At 58.6% G+C, this 15,058-nt stretch overlaps 5 protein-coding genes across 5 annotated transcripts; 2 read left to right on the plus strand and 3 right to left on the minus strand.

The window, feature by feature from the left end:
• Positions 1-117: 117 nt before the first annotated feature.
• Positions 118-2,806, minus strand: JHD1 (uncharacterized protein; the record flags this gene model as incomplete). Its single annotated transcript, XM_060601435.1, has 10 exons — positions 118-433; positions 470-904; positions 989-1,040; positions 1,083-1,177; positions 1,212-1,414; positions 1,450-1,473; positions 1,514-1,836; positions 1,872-2,135; positions 2,172-2,500; positions 2,532-2,806. 10 exons carry the CDS (start codon positions 2,804-2,806, stop codon positions 118-120), a joined length of 2,316 nt encoding a protein of 771 aa, XP_060457929.1.
• Positions 2,807-3,159: 353 nt separating this feature from the next.
• Positions 3,160-5,958, plus strand: CcaverHIS019_0502930 (uncharacterized protein; the record flags this gene model as incomplete). Its single annotated transcript, XM_060601436.1, has 4 exons — positions 3,160-3,386; positions 3,421-3,696; positions 3,730-4,052; positions 4,097-5,958. 4 exons carry the CDS (start codon positions 3,160-3,162, stop codon positions 5,956-5,958), a joined length of 2,688 nt encoding a protein of 895 aa, XP_060457930.1.
• Positions 5,959-6,510: 552 nt separating this feature from the next.
• On the plus strand, positions 6,511-9,009 carry CcaverHIS019_0502940 (uncharacterized protein; the record flags this gene model as incomplete). Its single annotated transcript, XM_060601437.1, has 3 exons — positions 6,511-6,826; positions 6,992-7,442; positions 7,488-9,009. 3 exons carry the CDS (start codon positions 6,511-6,513, stop codon positions 9,007-9,009), a joined length of 2,289 nt encoding a protein of 762 aa, XP_060457931.1.
• Positions 9,010-9,069: 60 nt separating this feature from the next.
• RIM20 (uncharacterized protein) lies at positions 9,070-11,955 on the minus strand (the record flags this gene model as incomplete). Its single annotated transcript, XM_060601438.1, has 7 exons — positions 9,070-11,007; positions 11,044-11,118; positions 11,150-11,193; positions 11,231-11,402; positions 11,438-11,635; positions 11,667-11,918; positions 11,953-11,955. The coding sequence occupies 7 exons, from the start codon at positions 11,953-11,955 to the stop codon at positions 9,070-9,072; spliced, it is 2,682 nt and encodes an 893-aa protein (XP_060457932.1).
• A 597-nt stretch (positions 11,956-12,552) lies between these two features.
• CcaverHIS019_0502960 (uncharacterized protein) lies at positions 12,553-12,952 on the minus strand (the record flags this gene model as incomplete). The annotated part of the gene is made up of 3 exons (XM_060601439.1): positions 12,553-12,605; positions 12,645-12,873; positions 12,947-12,952. The coding sequence occupies 3 exons, from the start codon at positions 12,950-12,952 to the stop codon at positions 12,553-12,555; spliced, it is 288 nt and encodes a 95-aa protein (XP_060457933.1).
• Between the last annotated feature and the right edge of the window lie 2,106 nt (positions 12,953-15,058).

Here is a 15,058-nt window from a genome sequence, read left to right on the forward strand (position 1 = left end):
TATTCAATGAAAGGAAGGATAAGTGAGCTGGTTACGAGAAGAGGGTTGTTGTGAGGTGGTGTGACTCGGGACCTGACATCACACTACACGTATTTTACAATGATACAATTGCTTCCGCTAATGCTGATGGACCTCCGTCTTGACTTCTATACCTTCCCCCATGTTCTCAGTACAACCGTGGGCCTGCCTATCACCCTCCGCAACAACTGAACCCTTCTTAGATGGCCAGATGATGCGACGCTCCGTGAATAACACATCCTGGTCTTCAAGGATCGTCTCGCCGCCCTCCTCTCTCGTCCGCTTCCGGCTCTGATGATACACTGCCGAGGACTCCGTCGCCTCCTCAGGCGCCCCATCGCCGCCAGGGCCAGGGCGCGGCAACCAGACCTTGGTAGTCGTCTTCGTGATGGGGTGGTCTGCTTGTACCCAAGGTCTGCCTAGTCAGTTTAACCTCGTCTATCCAGCTTACGATGGCTGGAACTTCCATGTGCGCGACGGCGCTGGCTTGTCGAGCAGACGCATCGCCTTGAGCTCAGGCTTCTGGACTCCACTCGCAACGCGCTTCGCGCGCTTTCCCTTTCCCTCTCCGACCACCTTGACTTCGTCATCGTCTTCCCAGAGATCTGGCAACTCGTTCTCGACACGCCAGAGCAGCTCGTGGGCCAACGCGGCCGGATCTTGGATGTCGGTTGGGATTCTCCGGTAGATTGACTGTCGCTGCTTGTCCTCCGTCGCCTCGTCAGTCATCTTGTCCGCTTCTCCAATCAGGAAGCGGGCAAGCACTATCAGACCGCGTAGAATGCGCTCGTACGGACGCTTAACTGCCGGAGCCTTGGTGGTCGGGCGGTATGCCCGTAGCTGGCGCAGGTCGTTCGTGAACCGGTCTGCAACATACCAGCACAGCCTAACGTCAGCAGTGTCCTACCTCAGTGTTACCTGTCGAAGTATGGGAAGCTGGCGTCAATGTTCTGTCGACTCAGTAACGTACCGGAACCGTTGCGGAACACGGGTGTCGATCTCAATTTCCCGCATTCGAAGTTCTGGAGTGTCAACTCCCGTTCTAGTTTCAGGAACTGGCTCACGGGTAGGGATGTCGTAACTGTGGACAAAGTTCCCGCCGAACACGATGCTGTCAACAGGAGTGAAAACCGCATGAATGTAGCCCGCCGGGATGATCCTGGTTGTTAAGGTCGTTCAGCGCGGATTCTTACATGGTATCTCCAGCCACAAGTGTCACTTTCCGTACTTCGTCGCACATGTCGGGAAGCCATGTCGATTGCTGCAGCTCATGTGACCCACTCCAACGCGCATATGCCGCAAGATTAGCCTCGGTTGGCCTGATAAAGAAGAACATCTTCGACCCTGTGTGCACGCTGTAGTAGACAGAGCTCGCGGCAAAATCGACGTGCCAATCCTGCTTGGTAAGCTCGTGGAGAGAGAGGTGCTTACCGTCCAAGCGTCCCCCATCCCCATCTGAAACGTCAGCAGTCGTCTGGGTAAGTGAACCACTCACCAAGCAATAAAGCTGCACCTTCGGCCACTCGTTCTTCGCCTTTCCCTTCGGTTGACCCTCATCATCCAGTCCATCCGCAGCGCGAGCAGCAGCTCGCTTTGCAGCCTCTGGTCCGCCCGGGAATGGCCAAAAGTTCTCCACCCAGTCTATGTCGCTGACGATACTGGGTGCGCGGACGTTCTGGGCTAAGTCGGTGCCAGAGATCTCGAGCGAGATGATGTTGTAGACCTTGCTCGACGACGACGAGTTGGGATCGGAGCGGCCCTTGACGTACCGGGCCCACTTCTCCAAGGGCCACTGCGAGGACTGCTGGGTCGCCACATCTGAATGAGTTTGACACGGGCCATTACAATCTCACCGATAACATCCACCATCCGGTGTGGACCAACAAGGCGCGAGACATCGTCGACTGTCAAACCTGGGTCCGGCACTTTACCACCCATCGAGGTGATGCCGCCGTCTTCTGGCCGCACGACGAGCGGCTCCCGCGTAGGGCCGTAGAATAGTGTCGGAGGAAGGTGCGTTGGGTAGGGTAGGTCACCAACAGCCACATCGGACGCAGTGACTCCAGACTCAATCCACTGCTTGCGCAGTAAGCTCCCTGGAACGCGAGGAAAGTTGCCTGTCGCCTCAGCTGGAACATGACCCGCAAGCTCACCTTCCTTGATCACACGACCATGCTTGGCGGGGTTCTTGATGAGATCCAGCCAGCTGCGCGTTGGTGTCGCGTTATGGTTGTGCATGTTGTAGTAATCAGGGCGGTCAAGCGCAGCTCGGCGCTTCGGCCTTCCCCGATCGGGCGTCACGTCCCCGTTGGCGGACGGAGTGACACTAGCCTGGGAGTCGAGTCTCGAGCGTTTGGTGGAGGGCGAAGCTGACGTGCTGCCTTGCTTGACCCGCCTGCGTCGCAGCGTCGCCTGTATCGGATTACGAGGCGGCTTGGGGTTCTCGGGTGATCTTGAGAAGTCGATGCATGGCTTGCAATACCTGGCGTCAGCTTGACCACATCTAGGGGTACCATCGATCCACGCGGTTGGCCCAGTCAAACCACTCTCCCAGCCCACTGGCTTCCAGCTCCTGGCGCAGCTCGGCGGGAATCGTGTCCTTGAACTCCGGGATGAGGGCTGCACAGACGCAGTGATACCACTTCTTGCATTTGGAGCAGGCGATCCACTGCAGCTCCTCGTCGTCCTCGTTGCGGTCCTCTGTTGTTGACTTCTGTGGAACTGGAGGGCCAGAGTCGGGGCAGATGGGACATGTTTCGAGCTCTCCTCTGTCCTTGCTCGCTTCCATCTTGACGCAAGTGGGTGAGCTGGACGTGACTAGGGAATGTGAATGAAGGGGTAGCGTTGAGAGTTGAGGGGAGGGAAGATCAGAAACGTTCATGACGCAAGCAGATCGGAGAACAGCGGTGGCGGTGGCCAAAAATACAGGCACGGTAATCCGTTTTCCACGTCAGTTAGATTTGATAAGACTTAACTTGGTTGATTGACGTCGCCCTCCACTCTCCCTCAACTCTCTCCACTATAAGCCAGCCGTTGGATTGATCGGTTCTCTCCATCACTTTATCCTTCATCAACAACTTTAACCCCTCGCACTGTACATCTCAGTGCACACTACTATTTCAATCGCTTTTATCCTGTTTTATGCCTCCATCATCCCTCTACATTGAAGACCAACTCGATTATTCCACCCTCGATCAAGACTACCTCGACGACTACGACTACGATGACGACCTGTACTACCCCGAGGTCCCCTCCTCTGCGGCCAACCTCGGTCCAGCCAAGAAAGTCAAGCAGCCAAAAAAGGGCGGATTAAAGCACAAGTCCAAGTCCAAGGACGACGAGGCAGAGGAGGACGAGGTCAGCCCATGGTAAGGTTTAGGGCCACACACGTGCTTACATCAGCCATCTCCTCAATCTGCCCAATGACGTCCTCCACGTTCTTCTGGTGCGCCTACCCCCCATCTGCCTCCTCCAGCTCGGCGCTACGTGCAAGCTCCTACGCGACGAGCTCAAGAGTGAATCTGTTTGGCGCCAGTGCTACATCAACCGCTTCCTGTGGGATGGTGCCGCTGGGAATGGCCGCGCCCGCGAGGAAGTCAAGGCTCTCGTCCAAGGCTGCTCCGGTGTCGGCGGACGCGGATGGAAGAAGGAAGCCCTGTCCCGCGAGGCCATGCTCGAGTAGGCACAGGTTCCCGATCGAGCTGACGTCAGGCGCTGGCTCGTGTCGCGCAGCTCCAACGTCATACATCACCCTTTTCCGGTCCTCATCAACAAGATGTCGCTCTCGTACCCACCTCTGCTTCCCCATGCCAAGGCACCGATGGTCGTGGGCAAGATGAGCAACTCGGGTTCGAATTCTCCTGCGGGGTCTAGCGCCAAGATTTCTCACCGCCAGCGCTACGAGGCCATGAAGGCTGTCTCGACCCGTCCATCGCCGGTACTTTACTGCGCGAGTCAGGAGCACGCGGCGGTCATCAAGAGCGACCCTCTCACGGGCAAGGTATCCAAGGGCGTCTGGGGTCCGACGGAGGAAGGTGAGATTCACACTCGTATTCATATGGACAGAACTGACTCCAAGCTAACTTCCATATCCGTCCCCAGTGGGACCCGGGACTCGCATCAGCCATCTTCCTTCCCAGGCGTTCACATAACCACATCCTCTGGGGCCTTCTCAGCGGTTCCTGCGTCCACACCACGGTACAGGCTCGAGCACACGCTAAGTATGGCGGTCGGCCGACATCGGTCAACGTCATGTCCTTGCCCAACGACATGCACGAAGGTGCTGTTCTGTCAATCTACCAGCCCGAGTCGCAGGGCAAGGACCCCATGAAGTGGGTGACAGGCGGCCAGGACGGACGCCTCAAGTACTGGCAACTCAACCCTGGCTCTACCAAGTCGGGCAAGCTGACGCCCTCCGAGGGCGTCCCTGCGAGCATCACCTGCCTCTTTAGCTCCGAGCCTGTTGAGAAGCCTTTCAAGGAGCGTTCCGAGGAGGTTCGCTTGCGGCAGATGGCAAGCCCTGATGGCATCTACCTCTCGGCTTGCGACGTCCAGCACGACGTCGTATGCGGTGTCACGTGCGACGGTGACCTCCGTCTCTGGTTCGACGCCGCCACCAACCCGACCGAAGTTCGCCTCGACGTTGGCTCGGAGGCAGATTACGGTGGTGTGACCGAGCTCAACCTCGTCACGTCGCGGTGTGCCAACGGAGTCTCTGCGTCTGTGCTTATCCACCACTTGCGCCACCCGAATTTTGCCCGTCACGATATCTCGCTTGACGGCGAGTCACACAAAGTAAAGACAACCTTCTTCAGCTCGGATGGAGAGGCCCCTCTCACCACTCTGCGGGCCTTCCTCCTCCCTTCGTCCCCTATCTCGCAACCTCCCGAGGCGCAGTACACGCTATCGGCTCGTATCATTACACCCACCGACTCTGGTGTCGCCTCTCCTGCTGCACCAGATGTAGATGTGGAGAATGTGGAGAATGTGGAGAACGTGCGCAAAGTCGCCGCCGCAGCTGAGCAGTTCGGCCGCGTCGTGGTCGGGGGTGATTCCAATGGCCGCGTGTACATCTGGGAGTGGGATGGCCGTTCTGTTGGTGACATTATCAAACCTATCCGCGACTGGGCCGTTGGTGACGGTAAGATCACGTGCGTGGAAATGTCCTGCGGCCTCGTCGCTGTCGGTGCGTTTAATGGCCAGGTGTGGGTGTACGATCCCCTCCCACCTGAACCTACGCGTCTACGCAAGCTGGGCTCGCCAGCTCACCTCACACCTGGAGACCTCATCGTCGCCGGAAGCGACGAGCACCGTGCCAAGTTCTTCAACGTCAACCACCTGATCCTTGAGAACGACCTCATCATTGCTGGGATCGGCAGAAACGTCCTTGCGTGGCGTGCTGGCACAGGCAAGGGTCGTCAATCGGGCAAGAACGCCAATGTCAACCGCCGTGGAGGCCCCACTGGGGGAAGGAGCGAGTTCCGGGGTCCCTCGCGTACCCTCGACCTGCGTGACCTTCATCAAGACGCGGTTGACTCTCATTACGAGATCCGGGCGGAGAACGAGGCAACACGTGCCCACACGTCGCACGAGGACCAGCACCTCGCTGCAATGAACGACTTGGGGTTGGCGGACGGTGACGAGGCCTTGCGGTACGCGATTCTGCTGTCCCAGCAAGAAGCGGACGCGTCTGCGGCTGCGTCGCGGTTGTCGGCTGCGTCGCCTGCAGAACGTCGGCGAGCGGATCCGGGAATGGGAGTGGGAGTGCCTGATGCGTCCCTCGAGGAGGGTACGGGTGTGAGTGACGATGAGGCCGCGGCTATCGAGGCAGTGGCGGAATTCGAACGTGCTGAGGCGGCTCGGAAGGCGGCACGGGCTCAGGAGGATGAAGAGGACCTGGCGGACGTGTTGGAACAGATCCGCTTGGCGGAGATGAGATGACAGAGGCGGGTTTGGCGGGAGCGGAAGGGGGATTAGCCTGTTATCGAACATAGAGATATTTCACATTGAATGTATCATATCAGTCAAAGTCGGGAAGCCTTCTAGTGAGCACCCTGGTAGCAAGGGGAAATTATGTAATACCTTTAACACGTTTGAGACTTGTTTATATGGAATCTAATCAAACTTTGTCAACTTGTAAGGCAATGACGCGAATGATTTTGCCCGATTAGGAAAACATTACTGTCTCGGTCTCTGTCTCTGTCGTCTCTGTCTCGTGGCAGGCAAGGCCCCTTTATCCTTTAATCCTTACCTTGGACACTAGCAACCAACAACAACATTCACCAGTCGTCGTATCCCGCCCTCTTCTGCTAGTTCTACATCTCATCAACTTGAACCCGCTGCTACCCTTTGGATTCTACACCAACCCCAAAATCGCGTCGGCTGAGGCCGTGGCCCTCAGTCTACCATCAATGGAACGCGCAAACTAAGCAACATCTTCCTCCACATTTCTCCATCTCAGCACCCACATACTCCCACTTTACCAACACTCCAATGGCACCGCGACGCGACAAGCGCGCGCCCCGCTTGCCGGTCAGCACGTTCGCGCCGGCCTCCCCTCCACCCCGCCCACCATGCCGTCCCCGTCCCAACCTCCGCCCGGCCATAGCTGTCCCCCCAAGCTCGTCTGGCGACCTCTCCGCCCCTCCCTCGACATGCTCGATCCCCAGCACACCAACACGCGCGTATAGTCGTGGCGAGATGCTCACGTCCCCCCGGTTCGACTGGGACGTGCCACGGCCCCCACCGAGCGATGTGGACTCGGACTATCCCAGCCTCGAGTTTCCCAGTCCGCTGCCTAGTCCTGGGTGTAAGTCTCGCCTCCATCTCATCGGGGGTGCGCTGTCCTTCCTTTGCCAAACCCACGTTCCACACTATCCCCTGGCTTGCTCATCGGCGTCGCGAGGGCTGTGCCAGTGGACTCTACTCCGCGCATCCGCCCAGACCGTTCTCCTGGGACCACAGCTAACAGTAGTACCCCGCGTCGAATTCCGCTCTACGCCTACGCCCGTCGTCGCGCGCGGCGGCGCAGCTTTCACTCCACGCCCATCACGTTTCCGCGAACCATCACCATCCTCGCCCAGCCGCTTAGGACGGAAGATCAGCCTCAACAACCTCGGTCCGGCGTATGCTGCCGTCGAAGCTGAGCAGACGTTGCACCTCGAGGCGGTCGAAGGCATGGAGGAGCTGGAAGATTTCGACGACGACGGCGACTCGACGTTCAGCTCGGCCAGCAGCTTCCCTGGTCTCGCGTCGCTGAGCAGTTTTCCTGGACGCGCGCGTCTAGGCCCACCTGTGGAATTGCTGAGCGCGTCTGAGGTCGTTGCTGCGTCTGAGACAGAGGTTGTACCAGAACCAGCAGCGGAAGAGGAGGAGGAAGTGGAATATCAGCTAGATGAGGATGAGGTCGACCTCGAGCTCGACATGTGGGTATCCTCTACTATTGTCACCCACGACTCGCTGACCCCCAGCCGCCACCTCTCGCTCACGTCGACATCGACGGCCAACACATCGTCTTCCGACGGCGGGTCAGCGCCCACAACTCCCGGACGAAATCGCGACCTCTCTGCCTCCCTCGTTCCAACAGGCGCGTTGTCACCTACGCTCTCAGCAATTTCCGCTTCGACCATTAGCAAGAGCGGCACGACCGACAGCCTGTGCTCTCCAACCGAGAGCATTGAGATCTTATCGCCCACCTCTTCACCGCCATTACGCGCACCAAGTGTGCCGGCCACGCCACGACATGAGGCGACGGGTTACGCCAGCGACGAGAGTGACATGATCGTCCCACGTCGACGGCTGATCGGGCGGCGCATCATCGTCAGCGATGACGAGGACGCGCCGGCCCGGCCTCGTGGATTGCGTGGGCGGATCCCAGCTGCCATTGCAAAATTGAACGCGTCCAGTGACGAGGACGAGGAGCCCGAGTTCCTTATGGACTCGAGTATGGACAGCGCGGGGTCTCTGCGCGAGTTCATCCTGTCAGACTCGGAGGTGGAGGAAGACGTCGCCGACGGTGGGGACGACGATGATGAAGAAGCGTCATCGTCTGAGGTGGATTCAGATGAACCTGCCACCGGCGACACTCTCCCGATACCCGTGATCAACCTCGTCAGTGACAGCGAGGACGATCGGCCCTTGGCACCGTCGCCGCCCTCGTCTGCTGTGTTGACCTTCTCACCGCCCCCACCACCAGTGTCCGTGCCAGACATCGGCTCCATGTCCCTCTCTGAGCCAGCCAAGCTTGCCCCGCCGCCCCGGCCCCAGCCACGCAAACAGATGAGTCCACGTGAGTGGGAGGCCCACCGCGTAAAGTATGCGCAGGCGCTATTCGAAGAGCTCGACGTGAACGTGTTCGACGCGCAACTTGGTCGCAGAGGTGCCGGGTGCACCATCAAGTGGGATACACGTATCAACAAGAGTGCGGGGATGGCGCACCGCCGCGCAACGCGACACAAGGACGGTACCAGCAGCCAAGAGGTATGGATCGCGCTCGCAACCAAGGTCGTCACGGAAGAGAGACAGATTCGGGACACGCTCGCACACGAAATGTGTCACGTCGCGGCATGGGTTATCAGTAAAGAGTTCAAGAACCCACACGGCAAGGTGTTCAAGACGTGGGGCCGCCAGGTCATGCGCGTGCGCCCCGATATCAGCGTGACTACAAAGCATGACTACGTCATCAATTACAAGTATGAGTGGCAGTGCACCAACGTCGAGTGCCGCAAAATCTATAAGCGGCACAGCAAGAGTATCGACACGACCCGGCAGTTGTGTGGAGCGTGTCGTTCCCGTCTTGCGCCACTGTTTGCGACCAAGGAACTCAGCCCGTACCAACAATACGTCAAGGCGTATATGAAGACGGCGCAGGCGGCCATGCCCGGCGCAACGTTTGGGCAGATCAGCCGCGCGCTCTCGGACCGCTGGACGGCTGCAAAGAGCGCAAGTGCCAGCGAGCACGAAGGATATTGGCGTGATTTTAGTTACCCATAAACAATCATATGTGCTAATAATGTATCACTGGTGTCTATGTGCTTCTACATCAAACTAGAACTAGATGACACCCTCGCCCCGCCGCTTACCCTCTTTACGGTAGGGGTTGTGGTCTGGGTCTCCGATGGGCCCCTGCCGCGCCTGGCTGCGGGTCATTCGTCGGGGTGAGTCGACGGCAGGTGCAGCTGCGCGCGAGGGCACCCCGCCGCTGCGTATGACGGGCTGCGGTGGCGGAGGGGGGAGGAAGTCGGCACTGCTCTGCCACTGTGCCGACGAGGGGTGAGCGAGGAACGGCGCTGTTACGGGTGGAGGAGACGTAGCTGGAGCCGGTGAGAATGTCTGTGGAGTCGAGGTGAGAGGCGAGGTGGCTGACGAGGTGCGAGGAGGCAGGGGCGCTGACGGTCCCGACGGCCGCACGGGCAACGCCGCTGGCGGCGGGCTCGGGACAAATTGCGGTGAAAGGGACGACTGGTGGTGCTGTTGCGCAGGCTGGTCAGCAAAGCTCACGTGTGCGAGCTGGTTAGTGACCTGTCCCACGTCCACGCGACGGGCGTTTAGGAACTGCGAACACGCGTCCTTGAACTGTTGGAGGTGGTTGGCGAGCTGGTTGTAGAACTTGATGCCCTCGTCGGCATTGTCAACAATCTCGCGCCACTTCCAGTACGCCATGTCCATGTCCTGGAGGCTGCGCTCGCGCTCCTTGACGCGCGGGTCCTCCTTGCGCTCGGCGAGGAACGCCTCGTTCTGTTTCCGAATCTGCTCGAGCAGCTCATCCTGCCCGCCAGCCTCTGCGTCCATCTCGTCGCGTAGGCGGTCGTACTTGGCGGCTGCCTTGTCAAAGAGTGGCTCAAACCACTCAGGCTTTACGTCGCCGCTGCCACCGTGCGCGAGACGCGAGGCCTCCTGCAGTACCTCGGGGCGGACGTCGTCGTGTGCGGCTACAGCACGAGCCTCGGCTACGAGGGCAGCGCGGTGCGCGATTCTGTCGTCGAGCTCCTCCAGGGATGCACGGAGAGGACGCACACTCGACGGCAGCGCAGCGTATGAACCGGTCGTGCTGGGCACGTGATCGTTGATAATATCCTCACCGTCGCTCAGGATCTCGATCATGTGCCGCCACTCCTCCCACTTGGCCCGCACCGTCCCATCACTGCTCGCCGCCTGTTTAAGCGTCGCATCGTACTGCCCTGCCATGCCGATGAGGTGGGTGTTTGCGACGTGCGACGGCTGCCGCGTCTCGGCGAGGTGTGGCTGCCGCTCGAGCAGCTGCTCGTTCTCCGTCGCCTCCTGGTCTAGGATATCCATCGCATCCTCGAGCACCTTGGCGTTGCTCTTCGAGAGTCGCTTCACATCCATCAGCAGTGAGCGGATCTTGTCCGCGCCGCCAGCTGCGTCGACCTCCTCCGCCTTCTTGATCAGGCTTGGTGGGAGCCCGACCGGACGTTCTAACGCCTGTAGGCTGCCGGGAAGGTTGAGGGACTGAAGTGTGCTGGCAGCCACGCCGTCCAGTTCTTCGCGCTTGCCATCCATCTCGCGCACCACCGTGTCCTTGCGGTCGTCGTAGATGCTCAGCGCGAGGTGCACTCCATATGGCACGAGCTGGCTGAAGAGCGGTGGCTGCCCACTCCCGCCGTTCATGAGCCACGCGACTGGCTCAGAAATCTCGGTCGGCGTGTTCAGCTTGACCATGCCGACGCCAGCGAGCTGGGCAAGCTGGGATGCTGGCGGCACTGGGTCAATGTAGACGAGGTCGTTGTCGCGTACGGCGCGGTCCAGACTCGACTTGACCGCTGAGGACAGGCTCCGCAGGTCGCTGACGACTGCCTCGCTCACGCCCTTGCGTCCAGCATCTAGGCCCTTCTTGGCCAAGCCCTCCGCAACGCGCAGGCGTGCAATCTCCTGGCCGTATCTGCCCTTCTCCAGGTCGTCCTGGCTCTGGCGGTACTGCGCAGCAGCCTCGAAGTGATTCGCCTTGACCAGGACGTGGTTGGTCCAATTCTGGTGTCAGCTCCGATCTCAGCATGGCTAGCTTACCTGAGGGAAGTTCGATGCCGAAGGAAAGTCCATACCGTTGGCGGCCTTCAGCGATGACCGGTAGTACTCGGAAACCTGCAGTCAGAATGTCCTTGTGCAGACGTACCTTCATCGAAAGCTTGGCGACGAGCGCGTTCTTGTACGAGCCCTCTGAGTGTGAGCTCACAGCCCGGCGATGACAACTCACGCAACACGGCCTGCTGCCAGAAGCATTCCTGCGCCTGTGCGAGCACAAACTCGCGCATACTCGTAAGGAACGACTCGCTCATGTCGTACCCCGCCGCCTGTGGCGACGACATTTCGCCCTTGAGGGTAGGCAAGACGCTGGTGATGAGATAGTTGAGAATGCCGGCCGAAGACTGGTGTTAGCTTCAGCATGGGTCCGTAAGCGTACAGAGAGGTAGTTAAGGGCACGTTTGATGCCCTCTGCCTCAGCACGACGCTCCATCGCGGCGAGCGAGGCATAAATTGCGGCTGTGTTGTACAGCACGCTCGCGCGCTCGTACGTGAACGAGTTGAGGCTTATGATGGCGTCGGGAGTCATGCTGTACGGGGAAGGGAAGGGAAGGCGATATGCGAACGAGACGCCGATCTGCGTCAGCTCGCTCGCGAGGGTGGCGTACATCTGAGGGGAACTTTGTGGCCACAAACGCCAGCTGCGCGTGATACTTCATAAGACCCTTGATGATCTCGGGGTGAGCCTCAGTCTTTGGATCAACCCATTCGCGGCGCATCGCCACTAGGCTGTCGACGTCACGCCGGAATGCGTCGGGGTGCGCATCGCGGAAATGGCCCGAGATGTACTGCAGCAAGTGCTTGGAGAAGTCAGGCAGCGGGAGCGCCTGCTTGCTCGGCACAGCCAGGAAATTGGTCGCCTGCTGTCAGCTGATGAAGGGAAATTTAGCTAACCATGTCGCGCGAGGAAGGGACAAGAGACAATGTGTGGTTGCAAGATCTAGTTCTGTCTCCACTGCCAGCTGTCAATCGATTGTTGGTGCGAGCATGTCTAATGCAGGGTGGCCACCCACAAACGCTTAGGCCAAGATGACGGAAGGCCACGTGAAAGGTTACGTAAGAAAGATGGGTGGGAGAGGCTTGTGCTGACAGCATGGGTTGAGTTCACAGTGAGGCATCATCCAGATCCCCTTCGAACTTTGTGGTTTAATGAAAGTGTAACACTCTAGCCGGCCAGCTGCGCCATGCCCGAAGATGTCAAGACAAGAATGCTGCGCGCTCATCAACTTGAACATCGCTTGTAACTACCACGGTCAATGCAACACCGCCTGTGCACCAATCGCTGAAGTGACACAAACCTTATTCACACGGCCATCGGCCACGTCAGCCATGACCAGCAACGAAAGAGATGGCAACAGTCAATGACATCAAGTACAACCCATTCTATAGCGGATGAAGGAGACACTAGCAGTCCGGATCGATCGCTGGCCGCGCATTATCGTTTACGAGATCGCGATGGAGGACAATTCATACGGTGCGGTCGGGTGGGTATGTTTAGAAGAGACAAGCGCCGAGGTCGAAGCAGAGAAGCATACCACAGAGCGCGGCTGAGGTTAGCTCAGTCTACACGGCGTGCGAAAACTTACCACAGCATCCGACACCTGCTGCGGCACCGGTACCTGCGCCGCCGCCACCAGGACGCTGCTGCTGGACGTAGATGGGCTGTTGCTGCTGGCCGCCGTACTGCATCTGTTGCTGCTGGCCGTATCCGCCGCCGTATCCGCCGCCGTAACCGCCCTGCTGGCCGTAGCCCTGGGGCATGTGCTGGACGGGGTACCACTTGCCGTCCGAGGCCTGGTACATGTTCTGGTTCTTCTAATGTTAGTGTGGGAGTTTGGGGCGTGATGGAGCGCAAAGGGTGGAGTAATGGCGCCCGAGGAATACTCACATCCATAGTGTGTAGCTTGATGTGAGTGTGTGAGCGAGAGTGAGATTGATGAAGAAATTAGTGGATCAGGCGTAGTGATCTTTGAAGATATAAAGAGATAAGTTGAGGGATTTAGGATACTGGGTGGCAACTTGATGGGTTGATGGGATGATGCATGTCGCTGATCATGGACTGGTTTCGTACCTAAAACGAGCGTGGCTGTGCTCCAAGCGACGTTGAGAACCACGTGTCCTGATGCTGCGCTCAACTGCGTACTGCGTAATTAACTGTGTATCTCACTGGCCTATTAGCTTCCAAAGGCCAAAGGGCTGTATCTTATTCCACCTCCACTCTTTCAAATTAAGGGATTGTTCTGGAAGGCACCGGAGGACCTGCGGAAGAATACCGGAAGCCTGGCGGGCTATCAGATTCCTCTCACTACTGCCCCACTCTGGTCATGGCCCCCCCCCCTCATTGCAACTGTTAAACCCGTCATGACCACTCATCGTAACCTGCAACGAGGAGTGGTATGGTCTTAACGTGTCAGAACAACAAATATGCATGTCCTCGGACAGCGGATCGCCGTCGCCTTGAAATATGACACATGCCGGCTGCCATTTCCACAGCCGCCGGCGCATAGGAAGTAACAGAAAACGCCGAGCTCACTGTCCCCTCGCCGCCACCGTGGTGGTGGCGCAGACCAACGTTGCAGCCCTGGGGCCCTGGGCAAGTGTTCGCCAATTAGCGCAAGCGACGGTTGTTGACATTGTACTATGACGATGCTGCCGCTGGCCATAGAGGTGGCCAGGACAAGAGGCACCGGAGCAGCGTTTATGTCCCGGTCCGGCCACGGACCTGCTGATGTTGGCTTGCTTCACCGTGGGTAGGTCGTCCGCGAGCGTGTTGGCGGACAAAAGTGTTTTCCGCTGAATCCGCTGATGGACCAAGGCTCCCTATGCTCGGAGCTGCCTTGCCATTGCCGCAAATATTTGCCAATGCCAGTCTCAGTCCCCGGAAATCCAGTCTTGGTATCTGGATGCCACGCGAGGGTGGTTGACGCCCCCGAGTAAGCGCGACGTTTCCGCGGCCCGTGTCCAAGACTTTGGGTGGGAGAGATCACTTGACGATCGTGCATGTATGTACTGTATGGAGCCTCGGCTGGACTCGTGTATCGTGAAAGTAAGCGGTACTCGGCGCGAAGGAAGCGGGCATACCTGGCCTCGGCGATCGACAAACAGCGCCGGGGCGCATTCAGGTAGACAGGGATCTGGTCACAAGTGTGGGCACCTGCATACAAAGCGGTACGAGCGACAGTGGCGGCCACTCCGGTATCGCCGTTGGCTGAGCGGCAATGACGAGCAGATTGACGAGATGGTCCTGTATTCCTTGATATGGAGGGTTTTGGTTTGATGCGGCGGAGCTTGCCCGTGGACTGTCCGTACCACGGAACCAGTAAGATCAAGAGGACCCCAGGTAGTCACCACGGCGCCCCGCTCCGCACTACCCGCTGACGTTTGGTGCCAGTGCGTTTCGGGTAGGCTGCCCCGTGCACCACCAAGATTATTGTTTATGCGATCGCGACATGCACGACGGCCACCCGGAGCGATCGGAAGCCGTCAAGGTCGAGCCCCAGCGTGTCGCTGCCGTGTGGTCCCGGGTCTAGTTACCCGGGCGTGCCAAGATCCAGTTGCCGACAACGATTGTTGAGGTTATGTCGGAAGATGTCGGGGAAAGGGCCTGATTAGTAGGACTAGAATGCATACAGTAAAGTAACAGCAACGGTCTCCGATCACCGAGATGCCGGAAGCGCCTTTACCTTACGGATGCAAGGCGTTTGTTGCTGGCTGGGATATTGAGATGTTTGACGTGAGTGAGGGCCAACTTTGCATCTCGGCGTCTCCGGCAGTTTAGCGGAGAGTTTTGCTACAGGACAAGTCGGATTCAGTCGACGCGTCCTGGGGGTTCTTTTCTGGGTATCACGCATCAAGTCAGGATAAGCACAAGGGGCCCGCCCGTTCTGGAGAGTAGATTTGACAATACATGCGAGACGTGGTCGAGTCGTGTCATGCTGTGCTAGGCAAGCAAGGGGTTCAAGCTCGTGCGGACTGATGGGATCCGAGCTGGTTGCAGTTA

This window comes from Cutaneotrichosporon cavernicola (assembly GCF_030864355.1).
Source record: "Cutaneotrichosporon cavernicola HIS019 DNA, chromosome: 5".
Lineage (NCBI taxonomy): Eukaryota > Fungi > Basidiomycota > Tremellomycetes > Trichosporonales > Trichosporonaceae > Cutaneotrichosporon > Cutaneotrichosporon cavernicola.